The following is a 21,611-nucleotide window of genomic DNA, read 5'->3' as shown; positions in this document are numbered from 1 at the left end:
GACTGTTGAGCAGCATTCCTTTTCCTTTTCTTTTGGTATCTTTGTTACGCCATTATTTGCTTGTTTAATATCTTCTATTTCGTTTTCTAAGTCTTGTTTATGTCTGGTTACTGTATCTTCATACAGATCGTTGTTTTCTGGGTAAATCCATTTCTTCTTTCGTGTTTTTTATACGAAATAATTATTAATAAATAGTATGCATTAAAATTAAATGGTTTTTAATAATGTTATGTTTATCTTTTCTAAATTTTAATAATAGGTTTAAAGATGTATGCTTGAAAGATTTCATAATATAAATTACATAGGTAATTACTTCAACTAATCATAAAGTAAAAGATGTGTGATAATAATTAAATATTTGTGGTAAATTTAGCACCTTCTTTGTAAGCTCAGGTTCTTAAATTAGCTACTTGGAAATTGTCATACCGCAAACAGGTATTTATCGTGTCCTATTAATTTTGCATGTTATTATTGATAATATTATTATATAATATTATTAAAAATTTTGTTTCTTCAAAACCAGTTGACAATATAATAATTTAGTCACTGGCTTAATATAAGTATTAAATATTAAAATTTACGAATATTTTAAAAAGTCTAGTCATCAGAGCCGATCCTATTATAGCAGGTGTGCAGCGCATGCACCGCAAGCGGTCGTCCAAAACAAGCGGCGACCGCAGGCCGCTTCTAATTTTATCAATCAAGCTAAATTTATTTTATCATAAGTCAAAATATATGCTGAATTTTATATAGTTATTGAAAAATCATAATATGAGTACATAATAAGTCCCATTGTTTCGATAGCATAGCTTAAGAAATTAAAATGTAGTGCAAAATGTGTCAGTCCATTATTGTCTACTCTTTACACACATTGAAACATTCCTCATTTGATAGCAAAATTGGTGTCAGAGGCAATAATAGTTGAAGGTTTTTTTTTGCTGATCAGTGATACTTCTTCTTCTTCTACGGCACTACAGCCCAAATTGAGCCTTGGCCTCCTTTATTTCTTGCCTCCACCCCTGCTTGTCTGTGGCTGATCTTCTCCATACACGGACTCCTAAAAGGACTTGTGTGTCGCTGTTTACTGTGTCTTCCCAGCGCTTTCTTGGCTTTCCAACCGGTTTCTTTCCCTACATTCTAGCATTCAGTGCTCTTTTTGGTAGCCTATCCTCTCCCATTCTTATCACATGTCCGGCTTATTGTAATCTTTGTATTCAAATAAAGTCTGACAGTGGTGCTTCCTTATAAAGATAATAAAGATCGTTGTATCGACTTCTGAAGATTCCGTTTTCCCTCACAGGTCCTAGTATTCTCCTCAGTACTTTCCTTTCGAATGTGTCGAGTTTGCTTTTAGATGTTTCTTTCAGGACCCATGCTTCACTGCCATAGCATGCTATTGGTCGAAGTAAGGTTTTAAAATTTCTCATTTTTGTATTTCGATGGACATTTTTAGACCGAAATATATAGGAGCGGGCAAAATAAGCTCTGTTTGTCTGCGTTATTCTCTTCCTTATTTCTTCATCTTCTGATCTGTCGTCATATGTTTTGTGGGACTATATTTCTTCTCTTCTGTATCATTACTTTTGTGTTTTATTGTGTTAATTTCCAGTCCCAGCCTTTTTGTTTGCGTTTTTAACTCTCTGTATGTTTCCTGTGCTCCTGTTGATGTTCTACTCATAATATTAATATCATCGGCATAAGCGGCCAGTTTAACCGTTCAGTTGGTCAGTAGGTTTCCTCGTCCAGTTTGCATTTATCTAACCGCATACTTTAGTGCCAGGTTAAACAAAGTTGGGGCCAGCATCTCCCTGCTTTAGTCCCTGCGAAATTTTGAAAAAGTCTGTCCGGTAATTTTGTATTCATACACATGCCTGAGTTTTATCCATTGTGGCTTTAATGAGTCTGACTATCTTGTGTGGTATTGCTAGCTCAGCCAATATATGGTAGAGTTTGTTCTTTTTGACTGAGTCGTATGCCTGTTTGAAGTCTACAAACACGTTATGAACATCAATGTCATGTTCCCATGATTTACTCAAGATCTGTTTGACTATAAATATTTAATCCAATGTCGATCTTACTCATCTGAAGCCCGTCTAATACTCTCCAATAATATTTTCTGCTAGTGGTTGGAGCCGCTGGTTTATAATGTAAGTGAGGACTTTATATGCTGTATATAGTAGAAAAATTCCACGGTAGTTTTTGCACTGGAGTTTGTCTCCTTTTTTATAAATCAGCCATACTATACTTTTCTTCCAGTCGTCGGGTATTTTCTCTTCTTGGCATATGTCTTTGATGAGCGTATGGATGTGACTTGCTAGGAGGTCGCCACCTACCTCATACAATTATGCGGGTATTTCGTCAACTACCGGGACTTTATTGTTTTTCTGGGCCTTAATAGCTTCGAGAACTTCCTCTATGGTTGGAGCTTCTACTCCATTCTCTACTTCGTTCTCTTCTACGTGGTTCGTACTTATTTCATCTTCCATGTCTACTTGTGTACCAAGTAGGATCTGAAAATTATGCTTCCAGGTTTCTGTGACTTTCTGTTGGTCACTGGTTATTTGCCCACTTTCATCTTTACATAGACTTGTTTAGGTTATTAAGTTGGTTGTTGACTTTGTTGAGGTTTATACTCACTATTTATCTTTTTTAAGTATTCGTATGCTCCTCTAATTTCGTTGTTTTTGAAATTTTCTTCCATTTTTTCCATTTGTCCATTTTCATAGGCTCTTTTTTTATGTCTACATATCTTGTCTGTTTTCCGTCTTGCGACTTCAAATGATTCGTCTTTCCCGTGTTCTTCTTGTTATATACATTTTGAGTACTTCATTTCTTTCCTCTATTGCTTCTCTGCACTCGTTATCGAACCATGCTCCTTTTCTCGCCTTGTTCTTGTTTTCCAGGGTGGACGCTGCCGCTGTCAGTAGTGCTGTTTTGATATTATTCCATTTGCCCTCTACGGAGTGCAGTTCTAGCGTCCTTAACTCATTTGTGACTTCTTCTTTGAACTTCTCTGTACATTCCTGAATCTTCAGTTTTTCCAGGTCCAGTTTGTTTGTTCTTTGTTGTCGTTCCTTTCTTTCTTTGTTAACTCTGCATCTAAATTTGGTTTGGAGTAAAATATGGTCTGATCCATAACATGCTCCTCGTCGTGTTCTCACATCTGAGATACTACTGACTGCCCTTTTGTCTATGAGCACATGGTCGATATGATTGATTGTGGTTCCATCTGGTGAAATCCATGTCATTTTGTGTATGTCTTTATGTGGGAAGCATGTGGAACTTATAACCATGTTTTCACTGGTGGCAAAATTTATGAAAAACTTCCCATTCTCACTTGTTTCATTGTGCAGTGGGTGTTTTCCTGTTGTGCCATAAAACTGCGGCTCCTTGTCTATTTTAGCATTCATATCACCCATTATAATCTTAATGTCATTTTTGGGAGCATTGTCACATACTATCTCCAGCTGTTGGTAGAAGCTTGCCTTTGTATGTTGTTCTTGTTCTTCTGTTGGGCAGTGAATGTTTATCATTGTTAGGTTGAAGAAGTGGGTGCAAATTCTTAACTTGCATATTCTTTTACTGACTGCCTGGAAGTCTATGATTTTTGACTTAAAATCATTATCAACCATAAATGCAACTCTACATTCTTTGCTTCCTTGTTCCTTCCCACTATATAGAATTGTGTGGGTTTTAGTGTCCCTGACACCTTTCCCCAGCCATATTGTCTCCTGAATAGCAGTAATCATGAGCTTATATCTTATTAGTTCTTGCAGAAGTGCGGTTTGAGCTCCTGGTTTATTTAGTGTCCAAATATATAGTCCATGTTTCGTAGCTTGAGTCGTTTCCGGAAGTTCCGTCCTGTATTCCGAGGCAAATGTTCAGGTTTCGTAACAGTGTGTTTTTTCCGGGAGTGGGTTGTCAACCCACTGTCCAACCTTCCTCCTTTACCCGGGCTTAGGATCGGCAGTGGTGACTCTTGAGCTACTCGATCCACCCATTTGTCACCACAGGCGGAGTTCATCAGTGTTACTGGCGTCGGCTTATTTATGACGGCACGATCGGCACACGGATCGTGGATCAATGGTGAAAGGTTACGGTTATTTGTAGATTAGAACTTAATAATTATTTCGGCAAAGTTATACGGCATCGGTATTTTTTCTGTGACTTTGCCAGTATATAAAAGAGATATTATCTTCAGATTTCTGCTATATGGAATGGAAGCATGGACTCTCACTAAAATAATGTGTACAAGAATTAAAACTTTAAAAATGTGGACGTTTTTTGTAGGAAAAATGAGTATAAATGCGTCTAATAAAGGAAAATAGTTCTGAATACCATAAAAAGGAGAAAATTGGAGTATGATGCCCACGTGAAGAAATCCTAAATGTGAATTACTACATGAAATTTACATGTAATTATTCAAAGAAAAATAGAAGGAAAAGGTGGTCCTAGACGGCTAAGAACGCCCTGGCTCAAGAACCTGCGCCCGTGGTATGTACATAGTCAGCACCACAACACTAGCTGGGAGCACAAGGCATTTAAAGAAGAAGAAAATTTATTTTTACGACATGTTTCTTATATTTTTAAATTTGTTTTATCTTTTGAATATCTATCAGTTACATATTATCTTTATCCTCGTGTAAAACTGCCCACTGAAAACAAATTTTTTCAGATTTCTCGAAATCACGTATATAACATTTTGTCGATTGCTTAAGTTGTACATATTCTTGAAAAACAGCCGTAAATTTAAGTAGGTCGTATTGGCTATGTGATCTTAAGAATGGTACCGTATCTACCCATCGGAGAAAGTATATGGTACGTTGTAATCGGTGCTAGACTAAAGATTATTACACAAGACACGGTATTACCGTTTGCATCGCGCAATAAATTGATTAATTTTGTACTCTATACCGTGGAAACACATCTTATAACAGTAACATATAGATATAAATCAAGTAATAGACAATTTGTTGTTGTACTCTGAACAGCCAAAATTTTACTAAAAGATGGCTTTGGCTTTAGTTGCGTAATTCACCAATAACCCCTATAAATAGAATTAAATTGTCATAATATTCGCTCTTTATCATTTTTCTTTTTGCATGTAGATGCTCAAAATGATTCTATGAAAATCCTACAGCATAGGTTCGATATCTTCTAAAAGAATCGTCTTTGTGTTATTTGATGAAGAATTCCATCTATATGTTCATTTTTCTTTCATCTTCAAATTTGGGGAAACATGTTTTATGATTGATTATAAAACGACGTAAAAGGTCGTTCGGATTTTGATGAAAAGTCGCCAGATTCTTATATCTAAAAATGTGTCCATAAAATGAAAAATATCTACAGACTCAGACGAAGATATGAAGGAATTCAAAGTTAGCTTAGGTATTAATAATAATAATAGTCTCCCGTTTTATACCGCTGTCGCGGCTTTGGGAGTATAGCAGGGTAGTCTGCTATATCTAGGGCCTACGGTATACAAGGAAGGTAACATGGCCAGTGCTACGCTTCAACCGTCTATTATTACCCCTGGTTTTACCCAAGGTACTCATTTTTATTCAGGCTGAGTCGACCTGGGGCCTATAGACATTTTTAAAATGTCTAGATGTTCTTGCCGGCGGTGGGATTCGAACCCCGGACCATCGGCTTGCGAGTCAAGCATCCTACCGCTTGCGCTACGCTTAGGTATTAACAAATACAAAATAACATACACAATGATAATGGACATAAACGTGAAATTAACTAATACTATGAAACAATCTTTTATTTTTTCTTGTGGTTAGTTCAGGATATTGATAATAATTCAATTTTGACTTTTTTTACAGCTGCTTGTATTAGTCCAGTGGTCGTCATGTTGAACCAAACTCTTAGGTAGTAAAGGTAATGAGGCAATATCTTTCAGGACCTCCCATACCAAACACATTTGCTTCAATAACTATCTAAAGTAAACCATATCTTTCACTATTTCTCGTAATATGTCCCAAATTCTCTAATTTCTTTGTTTTTACCGTGATAAAAACTTCACGTTACTTTTCCATTTGTGGAGAATTTCAGAATTCAACACTCAATCAATTCATGAGATCCGCAGTACTCTTCTGTAGCACCACAGCTAATACCAAAAACTCCACACAACCCTAGTGTCGTGTATCTTCATTATCAGAATATTAAATATCGTATTCTGTTATTCTTCTAATCACATCTCGCTGATTCTCATAATGTCCTTCATAATAGCCGCATTTTATATTAATTAACATTTATATTCCATATTTATAATGTACTTCATGATCAATAAGTTTCTTTTTTAACTTATCTTTACACATTATACAAAAACATTTCATGAACTCGAAATTGTTTGTCTAACATTAAATACTCATCATCAAAGCATCAAATAAATATAAATACTTATACTCTATTTGAAAATGCCTGATAGGATTTTTAAGATTACCAGTTTTTATGACTGAAGATTATAATGGTCTTTATACAGGAATGAAAAAAGCAAAAAAATTACAAATATTGATACGTTTTGGTCTAAAGTCAAAGTCTAAATTTATGCAAAAGTTTAGCATATAACTATATAAAAGTTTTAATACTTATCCATAAACTTTGTTCAATTTATAAATATGTTAATTTTATTAGTATTACAATTACAATAAGTGATTAATACTGTTTTTATTTCAGGATATGTCTGTTAGCAAAGGATTAGCGGAACCGGACGTTTATGTCTGCACTTTATCACCAGAGACCCAACGAATCGCTAAGGAGGAGCTGCGCGAAGACGAGCATACTCGACAAACCGCGCTGGCCTCCATGCGAGAATGGATCATGCAGAATCCAAAAATTAAACTGTGCCGGCTTGGTAAGAATTATTATTATGTTAACTTGTCCATCTATGTATATTAGAGCAGATTAAATTGTACGCATCGAGATTTTCTCTGAAAAGTTATTTAATCCGTATCTTTGTACTTCACTTTTTTTTAGTCCTTTTTACTTTTGAAGGTCGGCAACAATTCTGAAAAATCTTTTACTATCCTCAAATAAGGATTGAGTACCGAAACCTGTCCATTCTCTAATGTTTTCGACCACGAACATCTTCTCCTATCTAGACCCCTGCTTCCTTCAATTCGCCCTTTTATCAACAAACTCAAGGGCTCATATTGTCTTCTTCGGTATATATGTCCTAGATAACTGGTTTTGCGCTTCTTGATAATGTTGAGAAGTTCTCCATCATGGACCATTTTACGCAATACTGTCTCGTTAGTGACATAATCTATCTAAAGTATTTTCGGGAGTCTTCTAAACACCCACATCTCGAAGACCTTTAAACTTCTTATAGCAATTAGTATCCAGTGAAAGAGTTTATTCGTCAAAAGGTGTTTAATTTTAGGAAATACAGATCTTGCTGCCGATTTAATTCGACTTCGGATTTCAACCTCCTGGTATATATCTTGGGTCATCCATGAGCCAAGATATCTAAATTTATTGACGTCTTCTATGAGGGTATTATAAATTTGAATGTTAACTTGTAGATTTGGAGGTTGGCTTACTACCATTGCTTTTGTTTTATTAGTTTTGATTTTAAGACCAAAGGATTCGCCTTGTTCTGCCACTGCGTTAGAAGTCAAGTCTACCAATGAAAATGTTCACATGTATTTGTTTTTTGGATTCTCCCCAAATATCGTTCATGACTTGCATGGATTCAATCCTCTACAGCTCTTTTAACTGCAGCCTTTGATGCTCCCAGGTTCACAGCACATCATTTTTTAGCAAGCTGATCTGCTTTTTCATTGCCTTCGATGCTCTGATACCTAGACAAGCTCAACGTTGTTCCCACTTCATTTATTTTTCCAATGCCGTTTCACACCAGTCTAGATGTCATTTCCTGATACGCCAGTACCTTCAATGCCGCTTGTCTGACAATATATGGATCTGCTCTTTTTCAAAAGTTCTCTTAAGTTTATATAGTTATTAAGTTTATACACAGTATCATACAAGATTACTAGTTTGTCTAAAATTTCTCAAAAATGTGGGATCATATACAAATTTTTTAATTATTTATTTTCAGATGGAAAATTCTTGCTGCGTTTTTTACGTTTTAAGAAATTTCACGTAACTCTCGCACAAGAATGTCTTGAACGTTACATCCTTTTGCGTCAGACATTCGGCGTCGCCTTTAACTGCTTGGACATCACAATACCAATGATGAACGATCTAACGGATTTGGGATACATGTTTGCCTGTCCCAAAAGAGACCGATTGGGCAGAAGAGTTATATTTTACAGGCCAGGTACAGTTTGACCAGTTAATTTTTGCATGAGTCTTCATTGATACATTGTATAATGTATAAAGCGTTCTAACCTAAATTAACTCATTTTTTATTAACTACTTTAGAAAAAACGATGTACAGTCGACTCTCATTAATTCGAAACTCGAAAGACTCTTAAAATATTACGAATTATTGAATGTTTGAAATATCAAATGGTTCGAAATTTGTGAGAGAAAATAAATAAAACTTCGAATTATTAAGTGTTGATCAATTATTATTTATTAACTTCTATTCTATAACGATGACAAAAGTCTAGAGGTAGATTCGTGTACATACATGTATGTATTCATAATGTTAATTAATCAATCTTTCGAACGAACTGTATTTTACTGGTTTGCTTCAAAGCACATTGCTGCTGCTCAGACTGCTCAATAATTTTTTTTTAAGAAAAAGTGCCTAGAAATGCTATTTCGTCACTTTCGTTTTATAGACAGAAGGTTTGTAAGGTATCGAATGAGGATCTTACTTCCTTAACTGACACCTCTGCCAAAGGTTCTGATGTATCGTACTCATCCTCATCGTTACTTTTTTCATTTGTATCTGTCGCAGATAAAATTTCGACATCAGTTAGTGAACCTGAGACAACAACATCTTCATCCACTTAAACAAAGTCAGAAACACTGACACCGTTGATGTCAACTAATGGTTCTATTCCTGGTTCTTGATCATCCATAATGATTGGAAGATTTTCCTGATCTTCTTTTAAGATACCGGATTTTTTGAAGCAGTTGAGAATTGTTAGAGCTGTTACACCTCTCCGTGATATTTCCAATTAGCTGTTTGTCGAGAGATTCTAAAACGAGCTTAACAATTTCTTTGCGATAGAACCTCTTAAAATTATGGATGATCCCTTGGTCTAATGGTTGCAATTTGGAAGTTGTATTTGGTGGAAAGAAGTAAAATTTCACGTTGGACAATATAGGAGGACTGTTGTGGACAGTACAATTATCTAAAAATAGTAAAATTTTCCGCTTTTGCCATTTCATGTCCCCATTAACTGTTAAAAGCCAATTGTTAAAAAGTTCTGTCGTCATCCAAGCTTTTTTGTTAGCACGATAATCCGTAAGAAACGATTTAACACCTTTGAATCATCGCGGGTTCATTGCTTTTTCTATCACTAAGGGTTTGAGTTTTTCCGATCCGTCCATATTTACTGCAAGTAAAACTGTCAACCTCTCTTTACTATGTTTTTCCCCATGACATTTTTCATCTCTAAAAGTAAACGTCTTTTTCGGTAAAAATTTGAAAAATAGGCCAGTTTCATCAGTATTGAAAATGTCTCGGGCATCATAGTTTTCCATTAATTTACCGTGCCAATTTGGCACGGTTAAATTGGTAAATTTGTAAGCCACCCTTCACTTTCTGCAGAGTTTTTGATGCTTAGAGTAGACGAGAACTCTTTTGCTTTTTCCTTCAACAAATTTCCGCTAATAGACACTTTTTATCCTCTACATTATCTTAGCCAAATGACCAGACTAGAGGAAATTCCCCTTTAGTAGTTCTTTTCCGTACTCTAGCAGTTTGAGCAGCATTCATTTTCTCCTTGTGCTTTATTATGTTTAAGAGAGTACTCAGAGGAATCTTAAATTCTTTTGCAACATCACTTTTCTTCTCACCTTCCTCTACTTTTTGGATTAACTTCTTCTTTTCAACAATCGTCAAACATTTATACTTTCTAGGACTCATGACTAACAAAATTTTAATCTGTATACCAACGAAAGAGTAACAGTAACTAATACCTAAACAAACCAATTAGTGAGAAGTGTGTGTCAAATATGTAGTCAAGTTTAACAGAAACAAAGGCGCGTTGATACACACAATCATCCCGCCTCTTTCTCTCTGCAACTTTGAATTGTCGAGTGTTGGACGCCGATGAGTTCGAATAAACGCGTCGTTTTGTTATATAGCAATGATTTTTTTCGTTCGAATTACCAAGTGTATAAAAATGTATTGATTTGGTTCGAAATATAAAGAGATTGTGTAGGGAACTCGTGATAACTTTGAATTATAGAGAGGTTTGAATTATCGCACATTTGAATTAACGCGAGTCGACTGTATGTAATTAAAAACGATGTAAAAAAAACAATGATATATGTATATCTAATATTTGTTAACCCTACTAATACTATAATCTTACTACTAACAGACCGGATTAAAATATCTATTATCTCTGAACGGAATTCCGAATATATTTCTCTGATAAAGCATATTCGCTGAACTTAGACGAGTTTTGGATTAAGTAAGTAAGCAACGATTCAACTGACCATCTGTACAAATTATTTTATATAGGTTGGTATCTTTCAGTGGGTAACGACCATAGAAGAGTAGACGTGAATCTAAAATCATTGTGTTAATTTAATCTCTTGCTGGAAAAACTGTTTCTGGATCATAAACGATGTTTTGTTGCAGCCAGCCGCCACGAATATTACAAAAATTGTTTTGTATAAAGTTACAATCAATTTATTTGATATTTTAAAAGCGGCCGCAATGCAGCCTATAGTCAATGTACCTACAATATACAGTGCTAGTCAAAAGTCCGTCCCCCCCCTCGTATCTTTTAAACGGTTATTGTTATAATAGTGAAATGTGGAGGGAGGTAATAAACAGACGTAGGTTTCTCAACTAGTTATAACAGGTGACGTAATAATGACAGATGACGTTACAGCGCCACTGTGAGATAATTTTAAATGGAACCTTATTAAGATAAAGAACATTTTTTCCTGCTGAATGTCATAATTTCGCAGTAATGAAATATAAATCTATTTTCTAGCATTTTTGAGTTGTCGATTGCCAGTATTCACCTAAAGCATTATCCTAAATATTGTTTTTTAGTTGGTCAGTTGAATCGTCGCTTAATTTACTTAATACACTGACAACAATTTTTGTGCAACCCCAGCTCTGCTCTGAGTGACATAGTGAGACTTGCATGTCCAAAGATCAAACCGATTACACTCCGTAATGGAGTGGTACCTATCTGACCCCCAAGCTATCACCAACCACCCATCCCCATCCCAGGACATAACGAATGGGGAGGCTTTGCACTGAAAGTTACTTTGGATGCCCTTGGTAATGGAACATCCTCTGTTTTACTTTATGTGGTTAAGCCACCTGATTTTAGGGATAGCTAAAAGAGCTTTTTTCCTATGAATGCCTGAGGTTAATTTTTACTCGGTGTGTTCCGGACAGCGAATCATCGACTTAAGTCGGTGACTCACCGCCCCGATTGTGTGGGCTCGGTCACTCAGCCACCGAATTGGCAAAATAAATTTTGTTCTCGTCGGCTGAGCGCTGAAAAATCTGGCCATCGAGCCCACGTTTGTCGGTACGTGCTGTCGATGCTCAGCTTCCGCAAGCTTGGCTCTTTTCAGTCTGTGCGGCTAATCAGCATTCACTCGATCTACTTTTTTGTATTCCCTATGAATGACTGAGGTTAATTTTTACACGGTGTGTTCCGTACAGCGAGTCATCGACCTAAGTCGGTGACTCACCGCCCTGATTGTGTGGGCTCGCTCACTCAGCCATGGCAAAATAAATTTTGTTCTCGTCGGCTGATCGCCAAAAAATCTGGCCAACGAGCCCACGTTTGTCGGTACGTGCTGTCGATGCTCAGCTTCCGCAAGCTTGGCTCTTTTCAGTCTGTGCGGCTAATCAGCATTCACTCGATCTACTTTTTTGTATTGAATTGGCGCTGCATGACTGCTGTAACAGAAGGTTATTAGTATTTAATGGGTGTGGTGTGCACTCCCAGGTGTATATGGCGATCGCACATCCGATGTATATATTTTTTTTTTGGTTTTTCTTTTTTTTTATAGTGTAACTGGTTAGTAAAAATAAAACTAACCAAATAAAAGAAATAAAATATAAGAATAGGGTATTTTTTGGCCTTCTGATACTGCGTACGTTCGACTACTGCATGACTATCATTCCTTTACTGTTCTTCTGGGTCTTCTGTGTATCTAGTTAGCTGCTGTCTGGGCCGCCTATCTACAGTCTTCTATTTTCGTCATAGTCTGTCAACTCTCTTAATAGTCTACTCGGGTGGTTCCTGAGATCATTAAGAAATACATTCAGTGGTGCTCTCTCGTCCAGTGTTCTTAATATTCTTTTTTATTTTGAATCCCTAAATACGTACCCAAATGGAACGTACAGAGCCTCAGTTCTGAACTATTTGTATTTTCTTTCTGTTGAATTTCTGTTGGAGTCTCTTGATTCTTTTTTTCTCATTCTTTTGCTGTCAGTGTATCCACTGTGAGTCCAGTGATAAATACTCAACTAACATCCGTAATTAGATTCTTGTAATTAATATGAATTGACATTAATGGCTATAACTAACCACAACTAACTCACTAATTATCACCATAACTAACTACAAATCATATTTACATACTAACAGCATGCAAACCATAAAAAATATACTTTATTCAACTTCATTTCTAACAAACTAATCGCTTGTAGTAAAATATCCAGTGTAAAAAGATTCTGAAAAATAAGTTCCTCTAAAACAATATTATAAATAAAGTAGTAAGGTCAACAAGCATGTAGAGGTAAAGGAAAATGGTGCGATATGTTTACAGGGATGTAAAAAAGCATATATTTTATTATTTGTACAGTACATGTTGTATATATCAAAAATTTCAGGTCCGTCTTCATCGGGAAGACTGTAACTATTACTGCTGAGCTACGATTTTTCATCGTAAAATCGTGAAACGACAATCGTTGGGCACCATTAGTACATTGTGTAAAAGAAAACGATTACTCAAATATTTATGTATTGAAAATGGAAGAATACAGAATGCTTGAGTTTTTATTTATCGATCGTTTCAAACCTGCCTGATGACCCAAATAAGCTCGCAGAATTTTTACGTATTTCTGTTGAGCTATTTGATTTGCTACTGCAACCACACCACACGCCCACCAGATGTAATTTATCTGTGACTGCAACTATTATTGTCGCTCATCCTTCAAGCCACTAGCAAAAAGAAGGGGTGATACCGGCTAGCTGAATCCTATCAGGCAGCAGAGTGGGTCACAGTTCTTTTGAGCGAAATCAGATGTAAGAGTGGACTCCAATGGACTACTCCTCAGCTTCTTCTTCTTCTTCTTGTGCCACTCCTATCGGAGATTGGAAATCATCAAGGCTATCCTGACCTTGTTTACAGCTGACCTAAAGAGTTCATTAGTGGTACAGTCAAACCACTCTCTCAAATTACGCAGCCATGACATTCTTCTACGGCCTGGATTTCGTTTTCCTTCTATTTTTCCTTGCATTATATTTTGAAGTAATGCGTATTTATGTCCTCTCATCACGTGACCCAAATATTCGAGTTTTCTTCGTTTGATCGTTGACAAAATTTCTGGGTCTTTTCCTATCCTTCGCATTACTTCAAAATTTGTAACTCTAACTCAGCTAAGAATGTTTTACCTTGGGAACAGACAAAAATAAAATAATCCTTGTAGTTAACCAAAAGTCTTTTGACCCTTCCTAAAAACAAAAAAATAAATAAATGAAAAGAATCACGGGAACGGTAAGTCATAACTTGAAAAAAATAAAAAAAAATCCTGACGTAAGTTTAATAAATATCCAATAAAATGTTATCAATTAATGATAGCAGATCTTTACTAAAACGGAGAAAAGTAAAAATTATTTAAAAGAACTTACCGTCCGAATATACCTAAACTTATCTTAATCTACTAATAGAATCCTTCCTTTATTCGCCGTCGATATGGCCTTCTCATATGCCTCAAAAAGCCACTAGGAAAGTCGGTACGGATTTACGAACGTGGCCTGGAATCCAACCGATAAGAAAGCCAGCGAGAGAAAGCAAAATGCAAAATCTTCCTAAAATGAAACAAAGAAAATATGTCCATTAGGAAATATTCACCTACAAAGAAACCCTAAAATAACGATGAGAAATCAGTACTATATTTTTCTTCGATTACGTGTAAGTTTTTTCCTAATATAGACTAGATTGAGGTCGTTAAGGCCATACAGCCTCACCGAACTTTGACCTATCTTTTGCGAGGCTGTCAGCTTCCTCATTTCCGGCAATTCCCTCGTGACTTGGCACCCACATCAAAGTTACTTTGGTACGTTCCACCAGGGAATCTTGAGGGATTGTTTACACTCCAAAACCAACTTTGACTCACAAGTAAATGACTTTGGAGCCTTTTAGGCGGCTTGGCTGTCCAATAAAATAAAGACTTTTGCCCTACGAGTATCTCGGTTGAGACATTTTTGGGCACTAATATTTATAACATGCATTTCCGCCTGAAAGATAGTTGGAACTTTTTCAAGAGATTTGGATAGCCTGAAATTGGGGCTAGTAATTCCCACTTCTGCCCTTTCATCTATCTTAGATCCATCCGTATATTATACGAGTGAACATTCTTCCAGAACTACATTCCAGTGAAAATTTTTTCAGTATGACTATTCCATGAGTTTTTGATCTAGGGTTACTCCCAGATAGTTTACTTCTTTTGAATAGTTTAATGTAATGCCATTCATAATTGGAGCCTGGAAATTGTATTTACGTCTCCTTGTGAAAGGTACCAAAGTCGTTTTGCTGGAGTTGACCTTTAAGCCCTCCTTTGAGCACCAACTTTTAATTTGGTTAAGAGCAGTTAGAGTCTGGTTATACTTACCCGTAATTGTAACAACTAGGTCATGTGCGTAACCTTGAGTTGTATAACCAGAATCATGCAACTTAGTCAGGAGGTCATCCACGAAAAGAGATCACAGCAAGAACGATGGTACTCCCCCTTAAGGGCACGCCTCTACTGTTGTCACAGTCACAGATTCTCCCCCAATACTAGCAGTGATGATTCTGGTTTTTAGCATTGACTGAATCCATTGTATTTTCATCCAGGAGCGATGGTACTCCCCCTTGAGGGCACTCCTTTACTGCTGTCACAGTCACAGATTCTTCCCTAATACTAGTAGTCTTGATTCTGGCTTTTAGCATTGACCGAATCTTTTGTATCACCCAATATAACTTCTACCCAAATTTTAATGGATAGAGTAAGCAAGCTTTAATTTGGATTAGCAAGTTTATTTCCACAAAACCCTCCTTTAATTATCTACTAACAAAATTTTAAAATAATAAAAAGGCTAATAGAAGGCTAAAAAATGCGATAAAAGTAGAAAGGCAACTAAAAAATTGGCGCAAAAAATATAGCTAGCTTCCCAGTAAATTTTAACAAATGATGGAACTATCGTTTGTAAATAATTTACTACTGTTTTTAATCTCCAACATACGAATACACTCCAAGGACCTCAATGAGAAGAAGCTACGGAAGAATATCGTCATCATCTTGGTACGAGGTTCTACTCGAACCTATCACTTACCAAAACCTATAAACTAGTAGTAGCAAAATTAAAACAAGAATTACCAATAATGTGTTAAATTAAGATCTGTTACATTCATACCAACAAGAAAGGACGTACGAGGAACTAAATCTTAATGAGATACCGAAATAATAAGAGACCTAAAAAATAACAAAGGGGCAGCAGAAAGTAGTATCCCAGCTGAGATTTTTAGAGAAGATGGTCAAACGACTAAAAGAAATAATATTCCGCTTGACATTACCCATTTGGCAAAAGAAAGAAATGCCGAAACAATGGAATAGGGCTCTTATTTTTCCTATCTACAAAAGACGACCTGCTATAAAGATTTGGGACCATTAATTAGCGAACCCTGAGAATTATTTGGGATACATGTAATTTAGATGAGTTTATTTAAGTTATGCTTATTTATATTTGGTGTCCCACAAGTAGCCAGAAATCGAAAGCTCTAAAGCTCCGAATGATTGGTGAAGTCTCCTTACAGAAATTTTCAGCTGGTATCTTTAGGGTAATCCGTAGCCAGTGCTACTCCAGATACTTTTCATTCATAGAACGTTTTCTGCAATTGGAATTGGTGACGGTGGTCGGTAACGAGGTATAGTTAATGATTTGAGAAAGTATATTCTCTCTATCCATTTCTAAAGCATAGCTAGGCAGATATTATGTCTATAACCATCCTTTTATTCGTCACCTAGAAACTAAAACAACATGTGTTGTCTACATGTACTACCCCAAAATATAATATAAGCACATATCGCTGCAGCAGTACTCACATATTTCTTTGTCTATAACATTGTTTAGATAACATGAACAATTTTTTAATGATGGAACCTTATTCTTCTAATAACTTTGATTATTTGATAAACCTATATTATAAGTCAAAACAATTATTAAAACATAATGAATGCGGTATATTATATTCCGTAGATCCTATTTCAATAAAATAAATCGAAAATTTTTTGAGCAGAACTGATTGACACAGCAGATAACGTTACATTTATTAGGTATTTCATAAAATTCCCGTCTAAATAATTTGGCAACTTAGCCAATAGATGTAATGATAGAAAACTGTAATTTATGTTAGGGTTTGTAAATATTACTAGATCTCTACATGAGTCCTCATGTAGAGATCTATAATTAAGTTGAAAATTTTACCAAAGCACCATGCCTCAGTAGAGCCATCTCTAGGATGAAAAACAAATTAATTGAGGGTGCAGATCAACCTTAAAGTTTATTCTTAATAAGTCTTTTTCTTCCCCTTTAAAAGCAATTCTGCTTATTCATTGGCGGATTAATACTCCGGCGGATTGTCACTCTATCTTTTGCGCGGTCGTCCGATAGTTCTTCTACCGATTGGTATTTTATCTCTTGCTATTTTGACCACACGGGTCTCCCTAATTCTTCTTATGTTGTTATTCTATTCTTTTTTTTGTTTGGTGTCCATGTTAATGTACGATACATTATCTTACAACTTCTTCATTCTTCTTTTGATCTCTCAGCGTATTTCCTGTAATTCTTCTCAATACTCTCATGTCTACCATTTCCAGTAGTTTTTGTGTTTCTGATGGATATGTTATTAATTGTCTTACACTGGCTTTTTCAAATTTCTTGACTTCATCTCAGTATTAATATGTCGGTTCCGCCATATAGTGTTATTAAGGCATCTTGTCAGTTTATTTGATCTAAACTTGATTTACTTGATCTCTCACTTCTTTGTGCAGGTCTCCGTAGCTGGATATTGGTTCTTTGCTGATTACTATTGTTTTAGTTTTCTGAGTTGAGATTTTCAGATTAAATGCTTTTGTTAAATCTGTGGATTAGTGTTTGCAGGCTTTGGGCTATTAATATTGTGTCGTCTGTATAACAGAGTATTTTTACTTCTTTGTTTTCCATTCTGTATCATCTCCTTATTCTTAATTAATATTTGGATTTAGTAAAGCTGACAAAATTAGTTTTAACGGACTCTCTGAAAAAAGGTGTTATGCGAGTCCCGCAAAAATATTAATTATTTATATTTATTGCAAATTCGTTCTTAGACAAAATATTAACGTAATAATATTAACGACATTATCTACAAGGATTGTACAACAGAAATCCGCACCCAGAATTTAAACATTGTGTTTCCTAATCCTATTGGATAATTTTTAAAAATTTAAATATGCTAATTATAAAAAAAAAAAACAAGTATATCTTCAATTTTAATTTTATCTAAAATAATTGTATACTGAGCAAACTAATACTTCACTAAATAAATGCGAAATCATTGAAAACTTATCGTAAAATTAAAAACCTCTTTAGATTTCATATTTGAGCTTTCCAAGGCCGATTTTTCCAAAAAGATGATAACATCTTTCTATTAACATTTAAATTTAAAAATGACCAAAACATGACTTCTTTTAGGAGCAATGTCTTTCCCCGAATTTGTATTTTTCCCAGAATATTTACATATCGCACTGAATTTAAGTTTTGTATTTTTATTAAATTTAACAAACAAATATTATACGACGTTTTTGTTCCTTAATCTTACAATAGCGGAAAGCTTACAAACGTAAATAAAATACGTACTTAAGTCGAATTAAAAATTGCTGTTTTAACTTAAAAGGTTGAAACTAAAATAACATACCTATCCTTCTGAATAATTATTCCATTTATTAAATACCTTGACACCAGACAAATAGAAATTAATAGCAAAGCAATAATGATCACTAGGTATTGCTTGTCAAATTTAACGTGATGAAGTCTGTGACAAAGTTTTTTTTATTTTACTTATGTTTAAAGTTACTGTGTGTTGAAGAAATATCGTATTACAATAGATTTGACTTTTTAAATAAGTATTGTTACGTATTTTAAATTATGAACATGGATTTTCATTCAAAATTAGAAGGCAAAGTCTTGTCTGGACAAACGAGGGAGGTAATAGCAAATATAATTATTTTTATGCAGAGAGAAGCGATGCAAAATCCGCATGTTAAAGATTTTAAAAAAGTTCAAGAGCGTGCTTCCTTAGCAACGGGAGTAAGTATAGCCAGTATAAAACGGATCTCTCGTGAAATGAAAAATATAGAAGGTGCTTCTACATCATTTTCGACGTCTAATAAAAGAATGAGATCTGCCCCAAAATCCAACTTGGGCGATTTTGACAAAGGTTTACTTCGGCGTATAATAATAAATTATTATGTCACGGAAAAACAAGTTCCTACATTGCGACATATAACAAAAAAAATTAATGAAGACAATATTTATACAGGGTCGCATGAAACTTTGAGAAAAGTGATGAGAGATATGGGATTTCGATGGAAGAAAGCGAAGAATAACAGGAAAATCCTAATGAAAAAACCCGATATACGGGTTTAAGTTTATATATAAGTGCTCCGGAGGAAGTTTCTCAGAAATATTAAACAATATAGGGAAGAAAATCGGCCCATAATTTACATGGATGAAACTTATATTCATTCCTCTCATACCCATGACAGATACTGGGGAGACAATACCACCGAAGGTTTACACAAGCCAGTGTCCAAAGGGGAAAGGCTGATTATTGTTTACGCCGGCGGTTCAACTGGGGTTCATAAAAAACGCATGTTTGACATTTAAATCTGGTACGAAGTCTGGAGATTATCATAGTGAAATGAACTATAATAATTATAAAAAATGGATTCATGAAAATCTTATTTCTAATATACCAGCCCCTAGTGTATTGGTTATAGACAATGCATCATACCACAATGTCCAAGTGCAAAATATTATTCTATTGTAAAGAAATAAATAACAGATTAAAATATTTATGACTTACTAAAATGCTAAAACGCCGAAGATCCGAAGAATAAAAGTATATGACTATAATATAAAATATTACGACCACTCTAGTATAAAAATTAAGTAATAAATGTTTCGTCGGTATGTTCCAGGTATAAGATTAACTACTGTTCTTTTATTTTTATACAGTTTACTGTAACGCAAATGTAAAGCTTTTATCTCTGCCAATATCCCTCTTACAAAATTACAGAACGAGACATTTATAGAAGTGTTCGAAAAAACTGCCGCTTCAACATGACTGAATGGTCAATATTAATAAGTCAAATAAAATATAATTATTAGAAGAATTTTTTTACCAAGTAACAAAAATAAAATATTTTGTATTTTGAGATAAATTTCCGAGGGAAAAATTGAAACGTCAAAATAACATACCTACAATATAGACATATCATAGAAGTTCCATTAATAAATAAGGTCACTCTCTGTAAACTTGTAGTATGGAGTGTACCAACGAGGCGAAGAGACCGAGCGCATTATGTATCTCTTTTCCTCCGAATGCGTTCTCACTTAATTTTCTACGCAAGTGAACAAATTTGTCAAGTATCACCTTAAATTTGACAAGCTGTATAACTTAACACTCGCTTTCTATAGCGCTGCCCTCTACTTTTCTAATCAATACTAATGTTTTATTTTGATTCTAAGGAGTGTTCGATCTATACTCATTCTCAAATGCCGATATGTGTCGCATCCATGGTGTTGTGTATGAGACTCTTTTAGAAGATGAAGAAAATCAAGTACGAGGATTTGTCCACGTCGCAGATGGACAAGGTGTGGGATTCCCATACTTGACTTTATTCAGCATCAAGGAGGCTGTGCGTATAGTTAAAAATGGAGAGGTAAGTTACAATAATATAAAATATTACTATAATAGAATATCTATTATCACGCGATAAATCCAGGAAATAATATTCTTATGATGCTATTAATAAAAAATGTATGTAACTTAATGAATTAGACCAACGGTCGGCAACTGGCGGACCGCGGTCCAACTTCGGAGGAAGGTCGAAAACGTGTGATTGCCACCGTAGAGTTGGCAACACCGCCGCCGCTTAGCGTCAGCATCCACGCGTAGAGTTGGCAACACTGCCGTCTCACCGACAGTCTACACGCAATACAGTCATGGTTACGTCGACATATACAATTGGCTTACGTTTACTCCTGTGGTATTTAATATTGTCTAAATATTTAAGATGTAGAGCAACTTTACTTTACTATACTGCATGGAAGCGTGGACAATAAAATAATCTGAAATCAAAAAATTAAACTCCTTTGATATGTGGTGCTACAGGAGAATCCACAGAATAACTAATATAGTGGTGTTACAAAGAATGAAGAAAGAATGTGAAGTTATAAAAACTGTTAAAATTAGAAAGATTTAATATCTGGGTCATATAATGAGGGGCGAGAATTACGTATTACTTAGGTCAATTATACAAGGGAAGATACAAGGGAAGAGAAACCCAGAACGACGCAAAATATCCTGGCTAAGAAATTTGAGAGAGTGGTTCGGTTGCAGCTTATTAGAATTATTCAGAAGCACGGCCAATAAAATTAAAATAGCGATGATGATTTCCAACCTCCGTTAGGAGAAGGAACCTGAGGAAGAAGATGGAACTCACACTTCCAGTTTACTTGTACGCCTTTGAAACCTTTTCTCCAAAAACTTCATTGATACACAACAATCGTCAATCTCGTGAAAATGGTAAATTGTATTTCTAATGAAGTGTTTGTCGTAGTCCCTCATGTCTGTCACAGTTATTTTCAGTTTATCAGGTGTTGTAGCTGGAATTTCTTGTGAATTATTTGAATCTGCGTTTATTAAACTACGGTGTGTAAATCTACTGTGCCTACAGTAACGAACAGAAATGGTAAATGAAGAGAAAATGTGGAAAAAGAAGAAAACCATTTTGTAATAGATACAAAACACAACAAACACAACAGGCATATAACCACTATAAACTATGATGAAAAGGTTGCCAGTGTGAGTCTATAATACTAGTAAATGAGAAATGAGTTAATACTCACAATCTTAAGTAGTTTTTATTATTTAATGATGGTAAATTTTGGGTTGCCGTTTTTCAAGGCTTACAATATATGCCTTATCGTCAGGCCCAGTACGTTAGTCAT

At 35.2% G+C, this 21,611-nt stretch overlaps 1 protein-coding gene across 2 annotated transcripts in view; it reads left to right on the top strand.

Annotated features, from left to right (window-relative positions):
- The window catches only part of LOC140432629 (retinaldehyde-binding protein 1-like), a 45,141-nt gene that overhangs the window by 19,834 nt on the left and 3,696 nt on the right, over positions 1-21,611 (top strand). For both annotated transcript variants that reach the window (XM_072520656.1, XM_072520657.1), the window contains exons 2-4: positions 6,682-6,859; positions 8,066-8,287; positions 20,127-20,320. In XM_072520656.1, coding sequence (XP_072376757.1) covers positions 6,685-6,859; positions 8,066-8,287; positions 20,127-20,320 — 591 coding nt within the window. In that variant the 5' untranslated portion in view covers positions 6,682-6,684. The remainder of the gene's footprint in view (positions 1-6,681; positions 6,860-8,065; positions 8,288-20,126; positions 20,321-21,611) is intronic.

Source organism: Diabrotica undecimpunctata, chromosome 1 (genome assembly GCF_040954645.1).
Source record: "Diabrotica undecimpunctata isolate CICGRU chromosome 1, icDiaUnde3, whole genome shotgun sequence".
Taxonomy (NCBI): Eukaryota; Metazoa; Arthropoda; class Insecta; order Coleoptera; family Chrysomelidae; genus Diabrotica; species Diabrotica undecimpunctata.
Note: the sequence above shows the minus strand (reverse complement) of the source record. Positions and strands in the feature narration are given on the sequence as shown.